The sequence below is a fragment of the Rattus norvegicus genome, chromosome 15 (assembly GCF_036323735.1).
Source record: "Rattus norvegicus strain BN/NHsdMcwi chromosome 15, GRCr8, whole genome shotgun sequence".
Classification (NCBI taxonomy): domain Eukaryota; kingdom Metazoa; phylum Chordata; class Mammalia; order Rodentia; family Muridae; genus Rattus; species Rattus norvegicus.
Genome location: NC_086033.1, coordinates 106,225,899 through 106,244,884, shown reverse-complemented (window position 1 = coordinate 106,244,884; position 18,986 = coordinate 106,225,899). Strand labels below are relative to the sequence as shown.

At 42.7% G+C, this 18,986-nt stretch overlaps 1 protein-coding gene across 7 annotated transcripts in view; it reads right to left on the bottom strand.

Moving 5' to 3' along the window:
* Pcca (propionyl-CoA carboxylase subunit alpha) overlaps positions 1–18,986 on the bottom strand; it is a 340,323-nt gene that overhangs the window by 130,024 nt on the left and 191,313 nt on the right. For all 7 annotated transcript variants that reach the window (XM_063274647.1, XM_063274648.1, XM_063274649.1 and 4 more), the window contains one exon: positions 8,748–8,850. In XM_063274647.1, coding sequence (XP_063130717.1) covers positions 8,748–8,850 — 103 coding nt within the window. The remainder of the gene's footprint in view (positions 1–8,747; positions 8,851–18,986) is intronic.

Below are 18,986 nucleotides of genomic sequence, written 5' to 3'. Positions count from 1 at the left end.
GAAAGAATGATTTATTTTCCTACTAATATTTTCAATTGGAAAGAATATTATTTCAAGAAAATTAACTCTGCTGAATGAATTTCATGTTGCATGATGCATTTGGTAAAAATTGACTGTTAGAAAATAATTTCTTCCAAATATAGCTTTTCAAATTCTACTTTGTTTAGAATCTTCTTGTAATTCACATGGGCATGTATGGGTGTGGGTGTGCGTGAGCACATGCATGCATGCACGCACGCACATGCACTCACCACACATGCACACACACACACACACACACACACACACACACACACACACGCATGCACACACAAGCTGCCCGACAAGTAGTTCACATGATCAAAACATTTAATCCACATTAAAAGAACAGAAGTAAAAAGTTGAAATATGTTGGGTAACTTAAAACTACTCAGAGTGCTGCACTTGCTTTCCAACACTACTGGGCTTTCTTCCTCATTTCTTCCTCATTTGTCATACATGGATTTGACTCACAAATAATTTTTTAAATGTTGAGGAAGTTAAAAAGTTATAAATTTTAATAGTTGACTGGCCTTATTTACTGATGTTGTTGTTGTGGTCCAGAGCCCCAACCAAAAACTGACAAAAATAAATAAATAAATAAAGCAAAGCAGCAAATCAGTGCACGTGCAGTAGCTCGGTCTAGAAGGATCTGAAAGTGGGTTAGACAGAGAGGAAACTGAAGCTGGCCAGGGTGATGCACAGCTGTCATTCCAAGACTACTGCAAGCTGGAGCACCAGGATTGCTGTGAGTTCAAATCTATCCCAGGCGACACTGCCTCGAAACAGTAAACCCATGAGTCATGTGGTCCCATAAAAGCCACAGTAGCCGCATCCCTCAGCATTCCCTCTATTATAAAGGGACAGAGATGGGGTGATCTTGCTAAAGATACTTTTGATTCCTTGGCTGATGTTTACATTTTTTTAAAAGGCAGGGGGCTCAAGAGATGGCCATGTGGTTAAGAGTATTGTCTGTCCTTCCAGAAAACCCCAGTTCCATTCCCAGCCCCTGCACGGTGGCTCACAACCGTCCAGTTCCCAGGGTGACTCTCCCTCAAGTACCAGGGCGCAAGACAGACACACAGACACGCAGGCAAACACCGTACACGTAAAGTAAGGCTATGGTCTTTTTCTAAAAAAAGGTCTTATTTATAAAAATCATTTAATCATCAGTCTGAGTTCATCCAATTACTGACTGTCTAGTTTTTAAAATGGCATTTTACAAAACTGTTCGCAGGGCTCTACTTTAAAACCAAATTTCCAAAAATCTTTTCAAATATCAAAACAAGCTGGTAGAATGTCTTCCTAGACCAGAAGTCTAGAAGTATACAGTGGCAGAACAAAGGGGGAAAGGTTGGTTATATCAGAGAAGGAAAACGCCACACAAGGAGTATGCAATTATTTCTTATTATACATCCATATGTAATTATTATTTTTATCCTTATGTTCATCACTGTATCTTTTCTTTGTGAAGAAAAACACAGGGTGGTAATTTAAATGATATGAATTCTCTACAACATTTCCCTCCCTCCACCACAGGCATCCAAAGATAAGATCATTGGAATCAACCAAAATGAGCATTATTAAGAAAACAAAATGGGAGTTTAAACTCTTTAGATATGAATGCTATTGTCAAACCTTAAAGGGCTCTGAAAAAATATAATTACTAGTGTAAAATTTATGCAATCATTGCTAAAAATCACTATCACAATATTAACATTGCTAAGAAGTAACAAGGTTTATAAATACTTTTAAACAAATTTTGAGGGCTGGTGAGATGACTTAGAGGATAAAGCTGTATTGCAGCAAGCCTGGACCCGAGCTCAGTTACAGGGACCCACATGGTAAAATGAGAGAACCCAATGCTATGCTCTGTAGCATTGTTGTGTCCACAAATGCTAGCGCAGAAAACTGTGTATGGTAGGGATTAAGTTCAGGACAGAATGCTTGCTGGGTGGGAACTTTGCCTCTGAGTTGCATCTCTAGCCGAAAGTGAAAAGGCACAATAGCTGCCCTTATCCCAGATCACTACCCCTCAAATTACCAATGCGTGTGCACAGTTAAATCTACTCCACTATGGCTCTGAGCCTCAGCTCCTAAACTTCTCTGTGCCTAGCAGCGTTTACACATCAGGGCAACTCCAAGAACTAAATGAGTGAGGCACATGCACTGCCATCCACAGGGCAGCATAAGGTCTTAGCAAAGACAGATCCAGGTAAGCATTTGCTTCAGCAAAACATCTATAAATAGGTTAACATGCTTTACAAACAATAGTCTAACTGCAAACCACTGTGCGCACAAATAAGAGTAAAATTAGGAAAACACAGAGGAAGGAATTAGGGCTGGCAAGATGGTTAAGGGTAAAATACACTTGCTATACTAGGCTGATGGCCTGAGTTCAACCCTGGGAAAGCACTGAGGAAGGGCACAGGTGAAAGGAGAGAACCAAATCCTGAAAGTTGTCCCTGACCTCCATGCACCTGTGTGCCCCCCTATAATAACAAAAAATTAAATTTAAAGTCAAACTAAAAAGCCGGACTAATAAGATAGCTCAGTGGATAAAAGTTCTTGATGCTACTCAGACACACACACACACACACACACACACACTCTCACTCTCTCTCTCTCTCTCTCTCTCTCTCTCTCTCTTTTGACATTTTAAAAAAGGGGGTTGGGAGTGAAATGGCTTAGCTGGTAAGGGTGCTTCTCAAGTCTGACAACTTGAGACCCAGGACCCACATGGTAAAGGACAAAATAAGCTCCCACTAGCTATCCTGATTTCCAAGTTTGAGTGCACATACAAAACAAATAAATGAAATGTGATGACTTTCAAGAAATTGCACTTACTCCATAGTAAGGATGTCTCTGGGGGTCTGGAGAGATGGCTCAGAGGCTAAGAACACTGGTTACTCTTTCCTAGAACCTAGGTTCAATTCCCAACAACCACGTGGTGGTTCATGTTCCTCTGTAACTTCAGTTCCAGGACACTGGGCACCCTCTTTTGGCCTCTGTGAACATCAGGCATGTAGACGGCGCACAGACAGACATACACATTGAAACACTAAAGAGAGGTATTTGACTTTCAACAGACTTTTTCTCACATGCTCCAGTGTGGTTTTCTAGCTATGATGGGAACCAAGTCCCTCTCACACATGACTGTGTTCTAAGTTGTCACTAGTCAACTCACAGAGTGTACTCTAAGTTGTCACTAGTCAACTCACAGAGTGTGTTCTAAGTTGTCACTAGTCAACTCACAGAGTGTGTTCTAAGTTGTCACTAGTCAACTCACAGAGTGTACTCTAAGTTGTCACTAGTCAACTCACAGAGTGTGTTCTAAGTTGTCGATAGTCAACTCACAGAGTGTGTTCTAAGTTGTTGCTAGTCAACTCACAGAGTGTGTTCTAAGTTGTCGATAGTCAACTCACAGAGTGTGTTCTAAGTTGTCACTAGTCAACTCACAGAGTGTGTTCTAAGTTGTCACTAGTCAACTCACAGAGTGTACTCTAAGTTGTCACTAGTCAACTCACAGAGTGTGTTCTAAGTTGTCGCTAGTCAAATCTCCCAAACACCTCATCTTCCCGCAGACACTTCTCTTTGCTCGGGCAGCTGGAAGCTTTCTTTGGTTCACTTTTATTTTTTTTTAATTTATTCTTCTTTCATACAATACATCCACATCTTGCCCTCCCTCCACTATTCTCAGTTCCCACACCACTTCTCCTCTCCCCCAGATCCAATGCTCCTCCAGTTCCCTTCAGAAAAGAGTAGGCATTCCAGGGATATCAACTGAACATATAACAAGACACAGTAAGACTAGACACATACAAACCCACATATCAAGGCAACCCAGTAGGAGGAAAAGGGTCCAAAGGCAGGCAGAGTCAGAGACACCCTGGACTTCCACATTAGGAATTTCATGAAAACAGCAAGCTATACAACTGTAACATATGCAGAGGACTTAGTGCAGACCCATGAAGGTTCCATGATTAAGGTCTCTGTGAGCCCCATTCAGCCCTGCTTAGTTGATTTTGTGGGCCATGTTCTCCTGGTGCCTTCAGCTCCTCTGGTTCCTATAATCCTTCCTCTCTCTCTTCTGTGAGGTTCCCTGAGCTCTGCTTAATGTTTGGCTGTGGGTCTTTGCATCTGCTCCTATCAATTGTCAGAGGAAGACTTTGATGACAATTGGTCTTGACATAGATCTATGAGCATAGCAGAATATCATTTGATTTGGAAGGGGGTGGCCATCAGTTGTGTTTGGTTCTACCCTAAGGTCTCTAGGCCATCCAACTTTCAGGTCCTGGCCATCCAAGCAGATTCAGGCATGGGCTCCCTAACTAGTTCTATGTCCTATATCAACTTGACCCAAGCTAGAGTCGTCACCTAGGAGGGAGCCTCAATTGAGAAAATGCCTCAATCTTCTAAGGCATTTTCTTAATGATTGATGGGGTAGGGGTGGAGGGAGAGTCAGTCTGAAAGCAGGTTGACCAAGCTGTGGAGTAAGCCAAGAAGCAGGACCCCCACCCCATGACCTGTGCATCAGCTCCTACACTGGGGACACTGCCGTGCTTGAGTTCCTGTCCCGACTTCCTTCAGTGATAGAGTACAATGTAGAATGTAAGCCATATAAACCCTTTCCTCCCCTAGTTGCTTTGATCATGGTTTTTTATCACAGCAATAGCAACTCTAACTAGGACAGTTCTCACTGATTAAATGGTTATAACTATCTCTAGGAAGGTGTTTGCTGTATTTTAGTTGCTTTCATGTCTGCCTCCCTTTGTCCTGTAAATGCAGACTTTTTCCATTGGGATCTAACATCAAGTGCTCTTCATCCAACTTTTTTATTAAATAAAATATTAAGCTGGTACAAATAATTTCTCATCACTTTCTTAGGATAGAGTTCTAAGACTAGAATTAGTAGGCCAAATGATATGGATCTTTGAAAAGTCTTTTATGAATGCCATCAATTATTTTGCAGAAAGGCTAAATGAATACATATACTTAACTATTATATATATAATTCACCATTGTGATGCTGCCATCTGGTCCCATAACTATTATTTGAAAAGTTTTATATGATTCAGTTTAAATGTGTCCAGCATATTAATAAGGACACAAGTGCTTAGGTGAACACACAGACTAATTCCTCATGACAGAGTAGGCCAAGGTTCCATATAACCCAGATGTTTAACCTGAGAAATTCCAAGGCACCATATCTCAGACCCACCAACAAAACATGAGGGTGTTGGTTTCTCTGCTTCTAGCTTCTGACAGCCACCTGGGCCAGTCTCAAGGTTTTGCACTTAGAGTTTTGATTTGTTCTTCCTGGAAGCACTGTGGTATAGACGTGCCTGCCTCATGCCACTCATGGGCTGTAGTCTCTGGGTGTCCTCAAGAGTCCTCACTCATTTGAAACTGGAATTTCTCATCTTTTCCCTATAAGGGTGGTCTTTATATATTTTCAGCACATGTTTTTACTCAGTGTTTAAGTGGTTTTTGCTATTCTGTGGGATTGCCTCCACTTTCTTGTTGGTGTCTATTGACATAAACATTTTAATTTTGATAAATATTATTCATTTTTCCTGCATTGCTAATGCTATGAAAATATAGTAACATATAAAGTCAGAAAAAGGGTTTAGCTCTTTTTTTAGGAATTAAATTTCTTTTGGCAAAATTTTGCATATTAACTCAGTATAAGGAAGGAATCCAACTTCATTCATTGTATATGGATTTCCCACCATTTGCTGAAAGGATTATCCATTCCTCTACTGAATCATTATAGTGTCTCTGTAGAACATCACTTTAGAGGAGGGATGCAGCTCAGTAGTAGAGCACATGCGTTTTAGGTACAAAAGCCCTGGGTTCAGTACCCAGCACACACATCATCACCTCATGAATGGAACCACTACATGGTTGCTTATCTTAAAGCTTCAGAGCACCCCAAGTCAGGCACTCAGGCCTACAAATGGCTAGGGGGATTATTCCTATCCCAGGAATCGACCTGTCTGCCTTGACGTAAGGGGCCTTCCTCCAGTTCAGTACTGGAAATGTGGCATCCATCCCTAAGCTAGTTTTAAAGATAGGTTGGCAATCCTACATCTTTAAGCTTTCACATGAATTTAAGGGTCTGACAAGAACCTGGCAGCACAATTCGGGAATTATAGGGAGTCTTTAGCTCATGAGGAAGCCATGACTGCGTCTCTCTAACCAGTTCGTAACCAGGATGTGTCCCTCCTTCATCCTTCCCATGACTGGTGCATCACTCCATGTGTGCTTCATGACTCCTGCGTTGCACCATGGTACATGCATTGCACACTCCCTTCACTCTACTTGTTCCTCTTTGGAGCTCATTCATGGAACTGTGTGGGGTTACCACTGCAAATGGGGAGACATTTTAACTGATTTGACTTTGCAACCACGCTGAACTCACTTCTTCATGACAGTTTCTTAGCTAATGCCTTCCAGTCTTCTACACACAACCACACAGCAGCTACAGATGGAGATTTTCACCACTCTCTCCTGATGGTACTTTGCTGAAGAGTGGCTCCACAGAACAGCTCATGCTGCCATTCCACAGTAGGTCTCTGATGTTGATTTAACAGAATGCAGGGCCTCATGCATGCTAGTAACTGCCTTACCACGGAGCTACCCCCAAGCCCAGCCTTTTAAATTCTAATACAAGTTGAATTGTATTAGATACAATATAACTTATAACATGAAATTAGGAGGATGGAATGAGCTCTAATTTTAATTTAAATGAAGTGATTTCATGCGTTTCGAAAGTATTTTGTTCTCTTAATAAAAAGAAACTGAACTAAATTTAGGGAAATAAACTATAAAGAATTTAAAGCACAAAGAAGGCTTTGGGGGTGTGGCAGAGAACCAGGAAAAGTGGGGAAAGACAGTAGGAAAGACAATGAAATTTCAACAATGTATGAATGACAGTATTAGAATGAATACCAGAACTTTATATGCTAACCTTAAAAATTAACTTTAGTGGGTTGGGGATTTAGCTCAGCGGTAGAGTGCTTGCCTAGCGAGCGCAAAGCCCTGGGTTCGGTCCCCAGCTCCGGAAAAAAAAAAAATTAACTTTAAAGTTTTTAAGATAGTGGGAAATTATTCTCCAACCAGCAAAGCTAAGTATTATTTTGACCATTTAGAATTTTTTATTCATTAGTACAAAGATTACATTAGTATACCAGGAGTAGTCTAGGGGTTCTGGATATTCTTTGGAATGTTAGTTGATTGACAGTGGGTGTGGGGTATGGGGGAGGGGGCTGATGCATGCCATGGTCTCTTGTAGAGATCAGAGGGCAACACTGAGCTGAGGCAGTCTCTCTTGCTCCTGCTGCTATCCTGTGCTCCAGTACAGCTGGCTGTTGGGCTTCTGGGCAACTCTCCTGTCTCTGTCTCTTATCTGGCTCTTGCATCACCATGTATAGCTTCTTATGTGGGTTCCCTGAGGTGGAGCTCAGGGCCTCAGGCTAGTGAGGCTAGAGCCCTTACCCACTGAGCCAGTGGTCCAACCCTGAACATTCTTTAGTAGTTTGAAGAGTCTTTACAAAGGTTGCTGCCACTGGCCTAGCAGAAAAGATTATTTACTCACAAGTCTCACTCATGAGCAGTTAGTCAGGCAAACACCAGGCAAAACACTTACAATGTGTGATGCTCAGATGTCTGTCCCTGGAGGACATTTCTAAGCCAGTCTGTTTACACATCAAAACCACTCAGACCTTTTTCTTCAAAATGAATGGTCTTCAATATAAATCTAATTCTTCACCTTTAAAGCAAGAAATATACATATCTTTGTATTTCTTGTACTGTTCTAACCAGTTCCATATTATGTTGCATAAGAGAGAAGAAAAAAGACTTTGGAATCCAGAAAATTATTATAAATAAACTCAACTAAATTTCCTCACTTTGGAGCTCAATATTTTGAAAGACTGGATAGTATTCCCACCGTATGTGTTCATGGAGACCAAGAAACTCCTAAGCCCCCCTGAGCCTCGGCAGATTTAGAATGAATTTACATTATTTTGGTTTCCATTTTGCTCTGGTCTTCTGTCAAAAGTCATTTGTTTCCCCCAGATCATATGAATCTCAAAGCAACTAAGTCACAGAAGAGATTGTGGGTAATAGGGTATCATGCTAACAACACAGCTGCCTCCCGGCTCGGGGAAACACACAAAGCTATCCCTAAGCAGCAACTCCTCAGTGTTTGTCCAGTGAACTTTAGTCACAGAGTTTAGATGTACCATCCACACCACGGCATAAACACTGAAATCTGAGTGGACTGTGTTCATTGTAGGCCAGAACTTACACTACTACAGTTCTGTCTTGGATGTTTCACAAAGAGTTTATATTCTTTACAAGAAAAAGAATGGCACCAGGAAATAAGCTTTTCTTCAAGAGCATCACACAGGAATCCCAATATGATGCTATCTCAGGCTTCTGGCTCTATCACAGACAAGTCTGTGTGATAATCAATCACAGAACCAAACCTATGACTTTGCAGTGGGTATTGAAGAAAAGTGAATCAGGTAGTAGTTTAGAAAGTAGCTAAATCTAGGAATGTGTTTTCTAATTAGCACAACAGGACAAAAAGCCCCCTTTATATTCAGCTATACAGGCGAACACAAGGCTTTGCTGCAGACTGTGAAGAGACACCAGAGAAGCTAAAAATGTTCTAAATTTGCCTAGATTATGCAAGATTACCAAAAACAAGCAAAACTCACGTTAAATGTTGGCCCGTTGTTGGATGCCACAACAGTATGGTCTTCATCATGTAATTTTACTGAGAGCTCCCACTTAGCCACATCTGGCCTTATAACTGGAACTCTGAAGCAGAAAGAAAGAATAGGAGTTAATTATATTTTATTCTCTATCAACAAACTAATTTCCTCTAACATTGATGTGTAGAATAAGAGAGCCAAGGACCACACTTCACGTTTCATTGCACTAACCCCACCCTTGGAATAAACAGCTTCCAGATATAAATGGAGAGATTTTTAAAAGGCAGACACTCAAAAGACAACAGCCATCCCTCTGCTCTGATTGTGGAACCACTGCCTCTTCTAAGACCCATCATCCCTGCCCCATGTTCTGAACCTGAATTGTGTAATTGTGACACTCCCTCCTAAGTTATTCTTTTTTTTAAGCACTATTATTTTTTGCTAACTACTCAAGCTATAAACATAAGCTTAATTACAGTACAATATGCACGGTGACAAATGTGATAAGTTTCCAAGACAGAAATGAATCAGTCAATATAACGTGTAAGAACTTGTAGCTTGATTACTCTTCATAGCTGATACAACTAACACTGTAGTAAAGAATAAAGGTAGTGAGACCTCAGGAAGTAAAGGTGTTTTAACAGCCTGAGGGCCTAAAGTCAGTCCCTGGAATCCACGTAAAGCAGGAGAGAATGGACTCCAGGTTACTCTCTGACATTTCCCACCTATGCACACACAGGCACATACATACATACACACATAATAATAATAATAGCAATAATAATAATAATAAAGTTTATTTATTTAAAAACAATGAACTATAATACCTTACTCTACCTGTAAAACTATATAGACTGTTCCTCCATAGTGCCAGCTTGGAAAAAAAAAAACTACCTTAATTTATCAGCTAGAACAAAACCACTAAGAGAGAGAAAACTAAACTACAGTAAACTGTGTAACCACAACTTCATAAACACTAAGTGACTGGCACCATGTTGTGGAACACCAGGAGAGGACAGGCATGGTTTCCATCTTGCACACAGCCTATGTCTTCTGTCTTCTCTAGTCCTGGCTTTCCAATAAGTTCTGGAATCCACCCAAGGCTGTCAGAGCTCTGAACAAAGCTAATCTTATCATATAAATGTATGGTTGGCATTACATGGAGCAGAAAAACTAGGTCAAGCTGCCAGAAAAGAAACACAAAAATTTCCTACAATTTTGTTTTAAAAAGTAACGAGATCAAAATTAACCCTAGGGTCACACATTTATATTCTTATCTTTGAAGTATTATTAACAATAGCACCTTTTATCTAGACTCTAGCTTTAGCCATGGATCTAAAATTAAAGTTGTAGGTTATATTTCCATTCAAGCCTCTCAAATTTCAAAAGAATGTATATTATATGGTATTCAAAAAATATCACAGTCACAACAACTGTGATGCCTAAGTCCCCTCTAGTTACAGGGCCTGGTGAAGGGGGGTTAACAGGTGAAGAGAGTGCTTGTATTGGACAGGCCACTTCACCTGTTTAATGATGACTACCTTAAATCCTACAGAAAAAAAACAAGTGAAGCAAAAAACCACACCAACAATATACAGACTTGGAAGACACTGTTGGGTATTCAGAGTGCAGAGGTTCAGAGAGAAGAGTGCTGGTAAGCAAGAGCTCCTGAGGACGAGGACCACAAGACTGGGAAGAGAGAAGACAGCAAGGCAAGGGACACATGAGGGCAGCAGGCCAGAGTGCTTCTGCCCTCTGCCTCACTGTGCACCTGCACCCCACAGGGCACTGTCACACCCATGTCTCCCCACTGGACGATGGGGCTCTATGAGGATTGCAATCACTTCATATTTTCATTTATAGACTTTTTTTTTCTAGTGCTGGGGTAAAACCCAAGGCTCCAAGCCCCTTAGGCAAGAATCCTACCACTGGGCTACAGCCGGGTGCATTCATCAGGAAGGGCCTGGGAGCCACATAAATGGCAGAGGGTCAGTTCCAAGATCACCCTAGATTTGTCTCCTCGCTAGGCTAAATTTCTTGTTCAACCTCAAGTGGTAAGATGTCCATTCTTCCAGGACAAGTATGTAACGTGGCTTTCCTACATGCTTGCTTTCTTTGATACTGAAACTACACACTTCCTGCTCATGACAATTCTACAGTATTTGACTTCACACCATGCTAATTCTTAATTGATTTACTTACCATTCAAATCCTTAAAAGGAAAGCCCCATGCTTTGTACCTTACTCTTTTCCTAATTATTCTGGCTTGTGTGTCTGATTGGACTAGCTCCTTTTAATTAAGCCAAACAAACAGGAGGCAGAGGACCAAGCACACTGATCATGAACCAGGCTCTGCTGCCCCACAGAAGTAGTATGAGCTCTGCCTATACTTCTTACCTTGAGAAAATTGACAAAATTAATTTCCTTTTATAAAACATTAAAATAACAAAGTTATCTGCAGTGACAGACACACATGAGGACTGAATGGAGGTAGGCAAAGGTAACATGATGACCACTCCTGCCTCCTGGCCACTCTTCCATTACGAAGCTTTGGGCTCTCTTCTCTGCCTCACATTTCCAAGGAGGGAATTACCACCCTCCGAAATGGTCTCAATGATGGTGTGATTTCACTGTCTTCCTTCCACTTAACAGGAACTATATGCTATGTAATTTTTTAAAATTGAGCATGCTCAACAGTCTGTGAGAGCAAAGGCCCTTCCTAGTGAGACAGCCATCCTGTGCCTGCAGAGGTGGGGGAAGTCACTGATCCTGACGTCCTGTGCTAACCCAGAACTTTTTCCCACAGAAAACGATCCTGCAGATGGTGGCGAGACATAGCTGACTCTCCTCAGGACCCAGCCACTATTTATTTTTCCAGTGCTTTATTTGGATCCACATCTGTTTCATATACATTGTAGCTTGTCCCAGGAGAGACCTTATGGAAGAACACAGGCTTCTGAGAGAAAGTCCAGAGCTTTATGTCTTAGCTCCTTCTCTCTTCAGCAATGCACTTGAGAACCCACATCCCTGAACCTGTAAGAGGGGCTCCCACAGAGACAAGGGGGTGAAAGGAAGCCCAGCTTCCTCTGAGCCTGAATCCCTGGAGTAGCACTTTACTAACAAGATCTAAGGTGCTTTGTTAAGAGAATAGAAGAAAGCAGTTCCACTGAGAAGCAAGACCTCCAGATGCCAAGAAGAACAGAAAACGTGGTCCCCAGGAATGGTTAGCACTAGGGTTCTGTCTGACTTTACGTGGGTTTAAAGGTAGCTTGAATTTGTTTGGTGAATAGACTGGATAGTTTAAGCATTTATGCTAGTGACTCAGTCATACACTATTGCACTAAAATAGACACAAACCTAGAGGAATGTGTACTATTGCTCTAAAGAATTGCTAAGAGAATAGTAAGAACTACTGTGAAATTCTTACTATTTCACTTCAAAAAGTATGAACATGATAGAAATAAGTACTTAAAGTTATACTGATTTAAAAAATTGTATCTGTTGATACAACTCAAAATGGTTCAAAATGGGTTATAAAGTTCCGGGTAGACACCAGGCTCTGGATGTCACTCAGCAAGGAGAGATTAAGCCAAGGGAAAATAACTACAAACCATCCTCAAAGGTGGGGAGATGCTTCACAGTCACCCTCGTAAAGCATGTTCTCCTAGTGAAGCACATTCTGTGGAAAGGGCTGCCATCAGACCAAGGCTTCACTGTACACAACTCAATCTGCACATTCAAATCTGAAACTCTGACTTCAAACAGCAAATAACCAAACCCACTAATGAGGAATCACATACTAGCACCTCAAAACCAAATCACAGCTCTACCTAAGCCTGTCCACTTCCACTGCCAGCTTGACAGCAAGAATCAAACTGTTCAGGAATACCCACCTTTTCCATATCTTACAGAGAAAAACTGACGACTGCTTTTTAGTAATTTTAATAACACGCATAACTTAGCAAACACACACACAATAATGATAAACGTGCAGAGCTACTGACAGAAACTTCCAGCATTTCACAGATTTCAGGCTACGGCAGTGGCCATCTCAAAACATATTCTCAGACAGTAATGGCTGGCACTACCTGTGAGAACAGGGAGAATGGTCAAAGAATCATGAAGTACTGCCTCGTCATAACTTCTCCAGCAGGTGGACTGTAAACTAATCCAGAATAATCTGCTGAATTCCATAACCACTGAGGTCAGTTTCTGCATGCAAATCCTTGTAGGAAGAAAGTGGGCCATTCATCTGATCCAAGTTCAGAAAATTTCCAGTAAGCACAAAGCTATGTCATACAAGTACATAGATGTATTCAGTGGGGGTAGACAGACACAGATACAGGCAGACTACAAAGGAGCCCTCCCATGGCTCATGAATAAGTCGAGGAAATGATCAGGAAAAAAGTGAGGGAGAGAGAAATGTTTAGACAGATGGCCCACTTAAAATGCCTGAGATAGGGCATAAGCAATTTTAATGAAACTTTATATCTAGCACATGATTTTTTTTATTTTCCTCAGCTGAAGAGGAAAAGAAAACAATTCCAAGGAAGACAGAAAATCAGCCTGTGCTGAAAACCCCACGTTCAGCAAGTTCAGACAGAAGAAGGGTCAGAAGCATGAGTTTTACTAGTACAATAAATTCATGTAAAATTCTTCACAGAACCATCAGCTATCAAAATGAAAAGAAAAAAGCATGGAATGAACACATTAAAGGAATTTTAAACAGAAGTCTACCGCCAAGCCAAACAAAAATCTATGCCTTATTATGTGAGAACTTACAACAGGATAACATTAAAGTTCATCACTGTGAAGACAGATGAAAGGAGCTTTCAGAGAACCCTTCAAAGCCACAAACAGGCATGTGGGAGGATCAAGATCCACCTACATGCAATATAAAATGTGTGCACCTAACACATGCTATTGTACCAAAGCCTGTCATAAAACTGTCCTGAGACATCATGGATACCACCAAGTTTAGTGTTAGCATCGCAGATAATCAGACAGGTGACAGAGAATCTAGTACTGAATGTGCCACTACAATCTTACAGTTATTCATAGATGCAAACCCCACTTTCTTCCCCACTGCACACTGTGTGTGCTTCTCCTACAAGTAGAGCCCATGAGCCAGGAAAGCAACCCAGGCTGGCACCACTGCAAGCTCCACCCATTGACCAAGGGTAAGCCTGTGGACACTGTAGCCTCCACATGATGGAAACTCGAGGTGCCTCTGTTTTCTTATGCATGAGAGTGTCTAACTTGTATATGGATGAGAAAAGACAAGACGTGGAGCATGTGGGATGTTACTGTGCAGTAGGGTCCAGCGTCCACAAGCATCTGTCATGGTCTGCTACAGAAACCTGAAAATGTTCCATTGTTTCAGCAATGCTGTGCATCTTTTTGAAAGGATAGATAGATATGTAAAGGACACCCGGCTGCCCTGTTACAACAGCCATAATATGGATTCTATAAGGTGCCTGTCATATTAATGCTCTCCTCCTGATGGGATTCAGAATCCCCAAGGTAACATCTCCGAATGAGTCTGTGAGGGTATTTCAAAGAACTGTGATGGAGCAGGGAAGACCTACCCTCAATATAGATGGCCCCCAAGGCTTGAGAGGAAAGCAAGCCAGGCAACACCATTCAGCTCTCTCCTGCCTGACTGAAAGTGTACTGCAACCTCACACTCCTGCCACCAGGCCTTGACAACCATGCCAGAATCCCCTCTCAAAGTGTGAGTCAAAATAGCTCCTTCCTTCTTCAAGTAACTTTGGTCAGCTATTCTGTCACAGCAGTAACTAAGAATATAGTGGCTCCCAACCAATGAACAGAAGCTGCTGACCCCTCTGGTTGAATGAGGGAAAAGCTGGAGGAAGCTGAGGAGGAGGGCCACCCTGTAGGAGGACCATAGTCTCAACTAACCTGGACTCTCAGACACTGGATCACCAACCAGGCAGCATACACCAGCTTAAATGAGGCCTCCAACCTGGATCTGGGTTCAGTCAGAGAAGATGCACCTAATCCTCAAGGGACTGGAGGACCTAGGAAGTTAAGAGGCCTGGTGGGGTGGATGTGGTGGGGACATCCTTGGGGAGACACGGGTTGGGGTGGGAGGTTACCGGATATGGAACTGAGGCGGAAGGGAGGTGGACCAGGAGGGGAATAAAATCTGGAGTGTAAAAATAAGTAAATAAATAAATAAATAAATAAATAAATAAGAATAAGTGGCTATAGCTATACAAAAAACCCTGTCATCTGCAGCAACCGGGATAGAACAGAGAACACTAGCTGAAACAAACAAGTTACCAAAAGACAGATACCAAAGGAGCTCAAACATCAGAGCCAAACAACTGGACTTCATGGATGAACACAGAACAGAAGTCACTGGAGGCCGGAAGGTTAGGAGGAAAGGGATAGAAAGGGGGGCTGGATAACAAGATACCAAACAGTTAAACAGGAAGAATTACCGGAAGACTGGATACAGGCACGAAATACAGTTCCAGAGGAAGATTACTTCCTGAATTTTATGCCATAGGGGGATGACTGGAAGACAAGGACTCGAAGGATCCCAGCACAGGGAAGCAGAGGGGTTGGTGGTGGCGGTTGTTGTTGTGGTTGTTTATTTCCAGACAGGGTTTCTTTGGGTAGCCCTGGCTGTCCTAGAACTCAATCTGTAAACTAGGCTGGCCTTGAACTCACAGAGATCCTCCTGACTCTGACTCCAAGTGCTGGGACTTAAGGCGGGCAACATCACCACGCAGCTGGAAACAAAGGTATTTAAGATGTCAGTGCTGGCCTAGAGAGATGGTTCAGTCATTAAAGGTTAGGCTCACAACCAAAACTATAAGATGTCAATGCTAACTATCCTTCTTAGACCATTTTATGTCACATATATGCATTACATGATCTCATAGCATCCACAGATAAAACAAAATAAAATGCAGTTTACGTAGTGAAATTCAGCAGTCTTCAGCTCCACTACCTGCCTTCCAACCCTCCCACGGAAGGTTATACTTGTCAGCTCCAAAGCTTCACTTCAGTGCGTTCTGAACACATGCAGTATGGTATAAGCTTTTGTTCAATGTACTTCTGAACTCCCCTCATGCTTATTGAATGCTTTCTTCTACATAACATGTTCTCTTGCACACATGCTGAAATCAGTTCTTCCTGCTGATGGGCATTGAGTTGTTTCCATTGTAGATTCAGAATGGATGTGGGGTTCCTGTCATTATTATAAATGCCAAGGAGCACCACTCTTCACTCTTATCCATCAGTCCAAGTGGCTGCGTGAGTTTCATTCCCGCTGCAGTGAAGGAGACTTCCCCTGGCATCTGGCCCATCCTTACCAGCACTTGGTGTCTTGAGCACACTGGATTATAGATGTTCTAATAGGCATGGAATGGAAACTTGGGGTGGGAGGGTGGGGTTCTTGGGTTTGTTTTTTTTACTACTAAGGTTCAAAAGACACATGTTTTCTTGTGGTTTTTTGTTTTATTTTTATATTTGTTCATTTTGCTGTGTGTGGGCATGAGACAGTGCACCTGTAGAGGTCAGAGGACTCCTTACAAGTCAGGTCTCTCCTCCCACTGTGTGAGGCCTCTATTCAATGTACTATTTCCTAATCCACTCTTCTAGGCAAACAGGTTGACTTGTGACTGATTGCTGGTTTTCTTCTGTGAGAAGACAGGGATAGAGGTCAATGGGGAGATTCTGTAGGCCATGTCTTGTACCTATGTTCACCTATAAAGTTTCATTATTTCCCAAGCTCCCTTTGCACAGCCAGAAAAATTCCAAAGCCTCACGTCTGCTCCCCAGATATAGCCTCATGGAATTGTGATTAGAGCCATGCACAATCTAACTTACTCAGGCAGGAGCCAGCTTCACCTCTGCTCATCCCATTGTAAGCAGGTGCAGACTTAACACTGAATTTCTCTTCACCACACACATCAGGTTTGAGTCTCTTTTGTCAATTTATATGTTATATTACATGTCTTACAGACTTCTTAAATAACCTAAGTTGACCTGCAAAGCCTTGTTTTCCAATCTTTATGCTTATTTTTTCATCCTTTATTACTCTGAGGGACGATGACCCAGAACATGCTTTGTTAAGGTTTTTGCTTAATCATTTCATGTTATATTAAATGGAACATTGATTCTTTTTCATTAATTTTAGTTTTGTTGAAATACAACTAATATTTGACTTTTAACCATATATAATTGCCTAAATGTGTTAGTTTGGAAATTTGTTTCATAGATTCCTTAAGGACGTTTTATGCAAACGATGCTGACCTCACTGAACACAAAGTACTCATTTTTCTTTCTGTCTGTCTGTCTTACTTTGCTGTTTTTTTCTTGTAAAGATTAGGACCTCTGGGACAATAGGGAAAAATATTAAATGATGTATTACTTTTTACTTGTGTTTGTGAGAGAGAGTGAGAGGCAGAGAGAAGGTGTTTTGTCGGGGGGGGTGGATATGTGAAGAGAGAAAGAGAGGGAAAGGGAAGGAGGGAGAGAGAGAGGGAAAGGCTGGGAGGGAGGGAGGGAGGGAGGGAGGGAGGGAGGGAGAGAGAGAGAGAGAGAGAGAGAGAGAGAGAGAGAGAGAATATGCCAAAAGTATGTGGGTGCCCACAAAGGCCGTTACAGGAGGCAGCAAGCTGCCGGATGTGGCACTGAGAATGAAGTGTAGGTTCCTCTAGAAGAGAATCAAGAGCTGCTGAGCCACCTCTCCAGCCACTCATTCTCCATCTTATAAAGACAACAGCCGGTGGGAGGGAGAGCTAAACCTTCAGAGAGGCAGACAAGCCTGGGAAACCAGAAGAGACTGCTCTCTGCACACACATCTCGGACACCAGAGGAAAAAGCCAAAGACCATCTGGAACCCTGGTGCACTGAAGCTCCCGGAAGGGGCGGCACAGGTCTTCCTGGTGCTGCCGCTGCAGAGAGCCCGTGGGCAGCACCCCACGAGCGAACTTGAGCCTCGGGACCACAGGTAGGACCAACTTTTCTGCTGCAAGAAAGCTGCCTGGTGAGCTTGGGACACACAGAAGCAGAATTCCTCTAGGACCCGGCACGTTCTGTGTTTACCGGAAGTCCCACACCCGCGGATCCCGGCACGCAGCAGCTCTCTGCTCCCAGACCCTGTGAGAGAGAGACCCAACCGCCTGGTCAGGTGGGCACTCCTGAGGCTGCAGAGCGGAAGAGACCACCAACACTGCTCACCCCTGCCCACATCCCTGGCCCAAGAGGAAACTGTATAAGGCCTCTGGGCTCCCGTGGGGGAGGGCCCAGGAGCGGCAGGACCCCTGCCAGAGACACCGCCGGACCCTGAAGGAAACAGACCGGATAAACAGTTCTCTGCACCCAAATCCCGTGGGAAGGAGAGCTCAACCTTCAGAGAGGCAGACAAGCCTGGGAAACCAGAAGAGACTGCTCTCTGTACATACATCTCGGACACCAGAGGAAAACGCCAAAGGCAATCTGGAACCCTGGTGCACTGAAGCTCCCGGAAGGGGCGGCACAGGTATTCCTGGTTGCTGCCGCTGCAGAGAGCCCGTGGGCAGCACCCCACGAGCGAACTTGAGCCTCGGGACCACAGGTACACAACTTTTCTGCTGCAAGAAAGCTGCCTGGTGAACTCAAGACACAGGCCCACAGGAACAGCTGAAGACCTGTAGAGAGGAAAAACTACACGCCCGAAAGCAGAACACTCTGTCCCCATAACTGACTGAAAGAGAGGAAAACAGGTCTACAGCACTCCTGACACACAGGCTTATAGGACAGTCTAGCCACTGTCAGAAATAGCAGAACAAAGTAACACTAGAGATAATCTGATGGCGAGAGGCAAGCGCAGGAACCCAAGCAACAGAAACCAAGACTACATGCCATCATAGGAGCCCAATTCTCCCACCAAAACACACATGGAATATCCAAACACACCAGAAAAGCAAGATCTAGTTTCAAAATCATATTTGATCATGATGCTGGAGGACTTCAAGAAAGATGTGAAGAACTCCCTTAGGGAAACACAGGAAAACATTAATAAACAAGTAGAAGCCTACAGAGAGGAATCGCAAAAATCCCTGAAAGAATTCCAGGAAAACACAATCAAACAGTTGAAGGAATTAAAAATGGAAATAGAAGCAATCAAGAAAGAACACATGGAAACAACCCTGGATATAGAAAACCAAAAGAAGAGACAAGGAGCTGTAGATACAAGCTTCACCAACAGAATACAAGAGATGG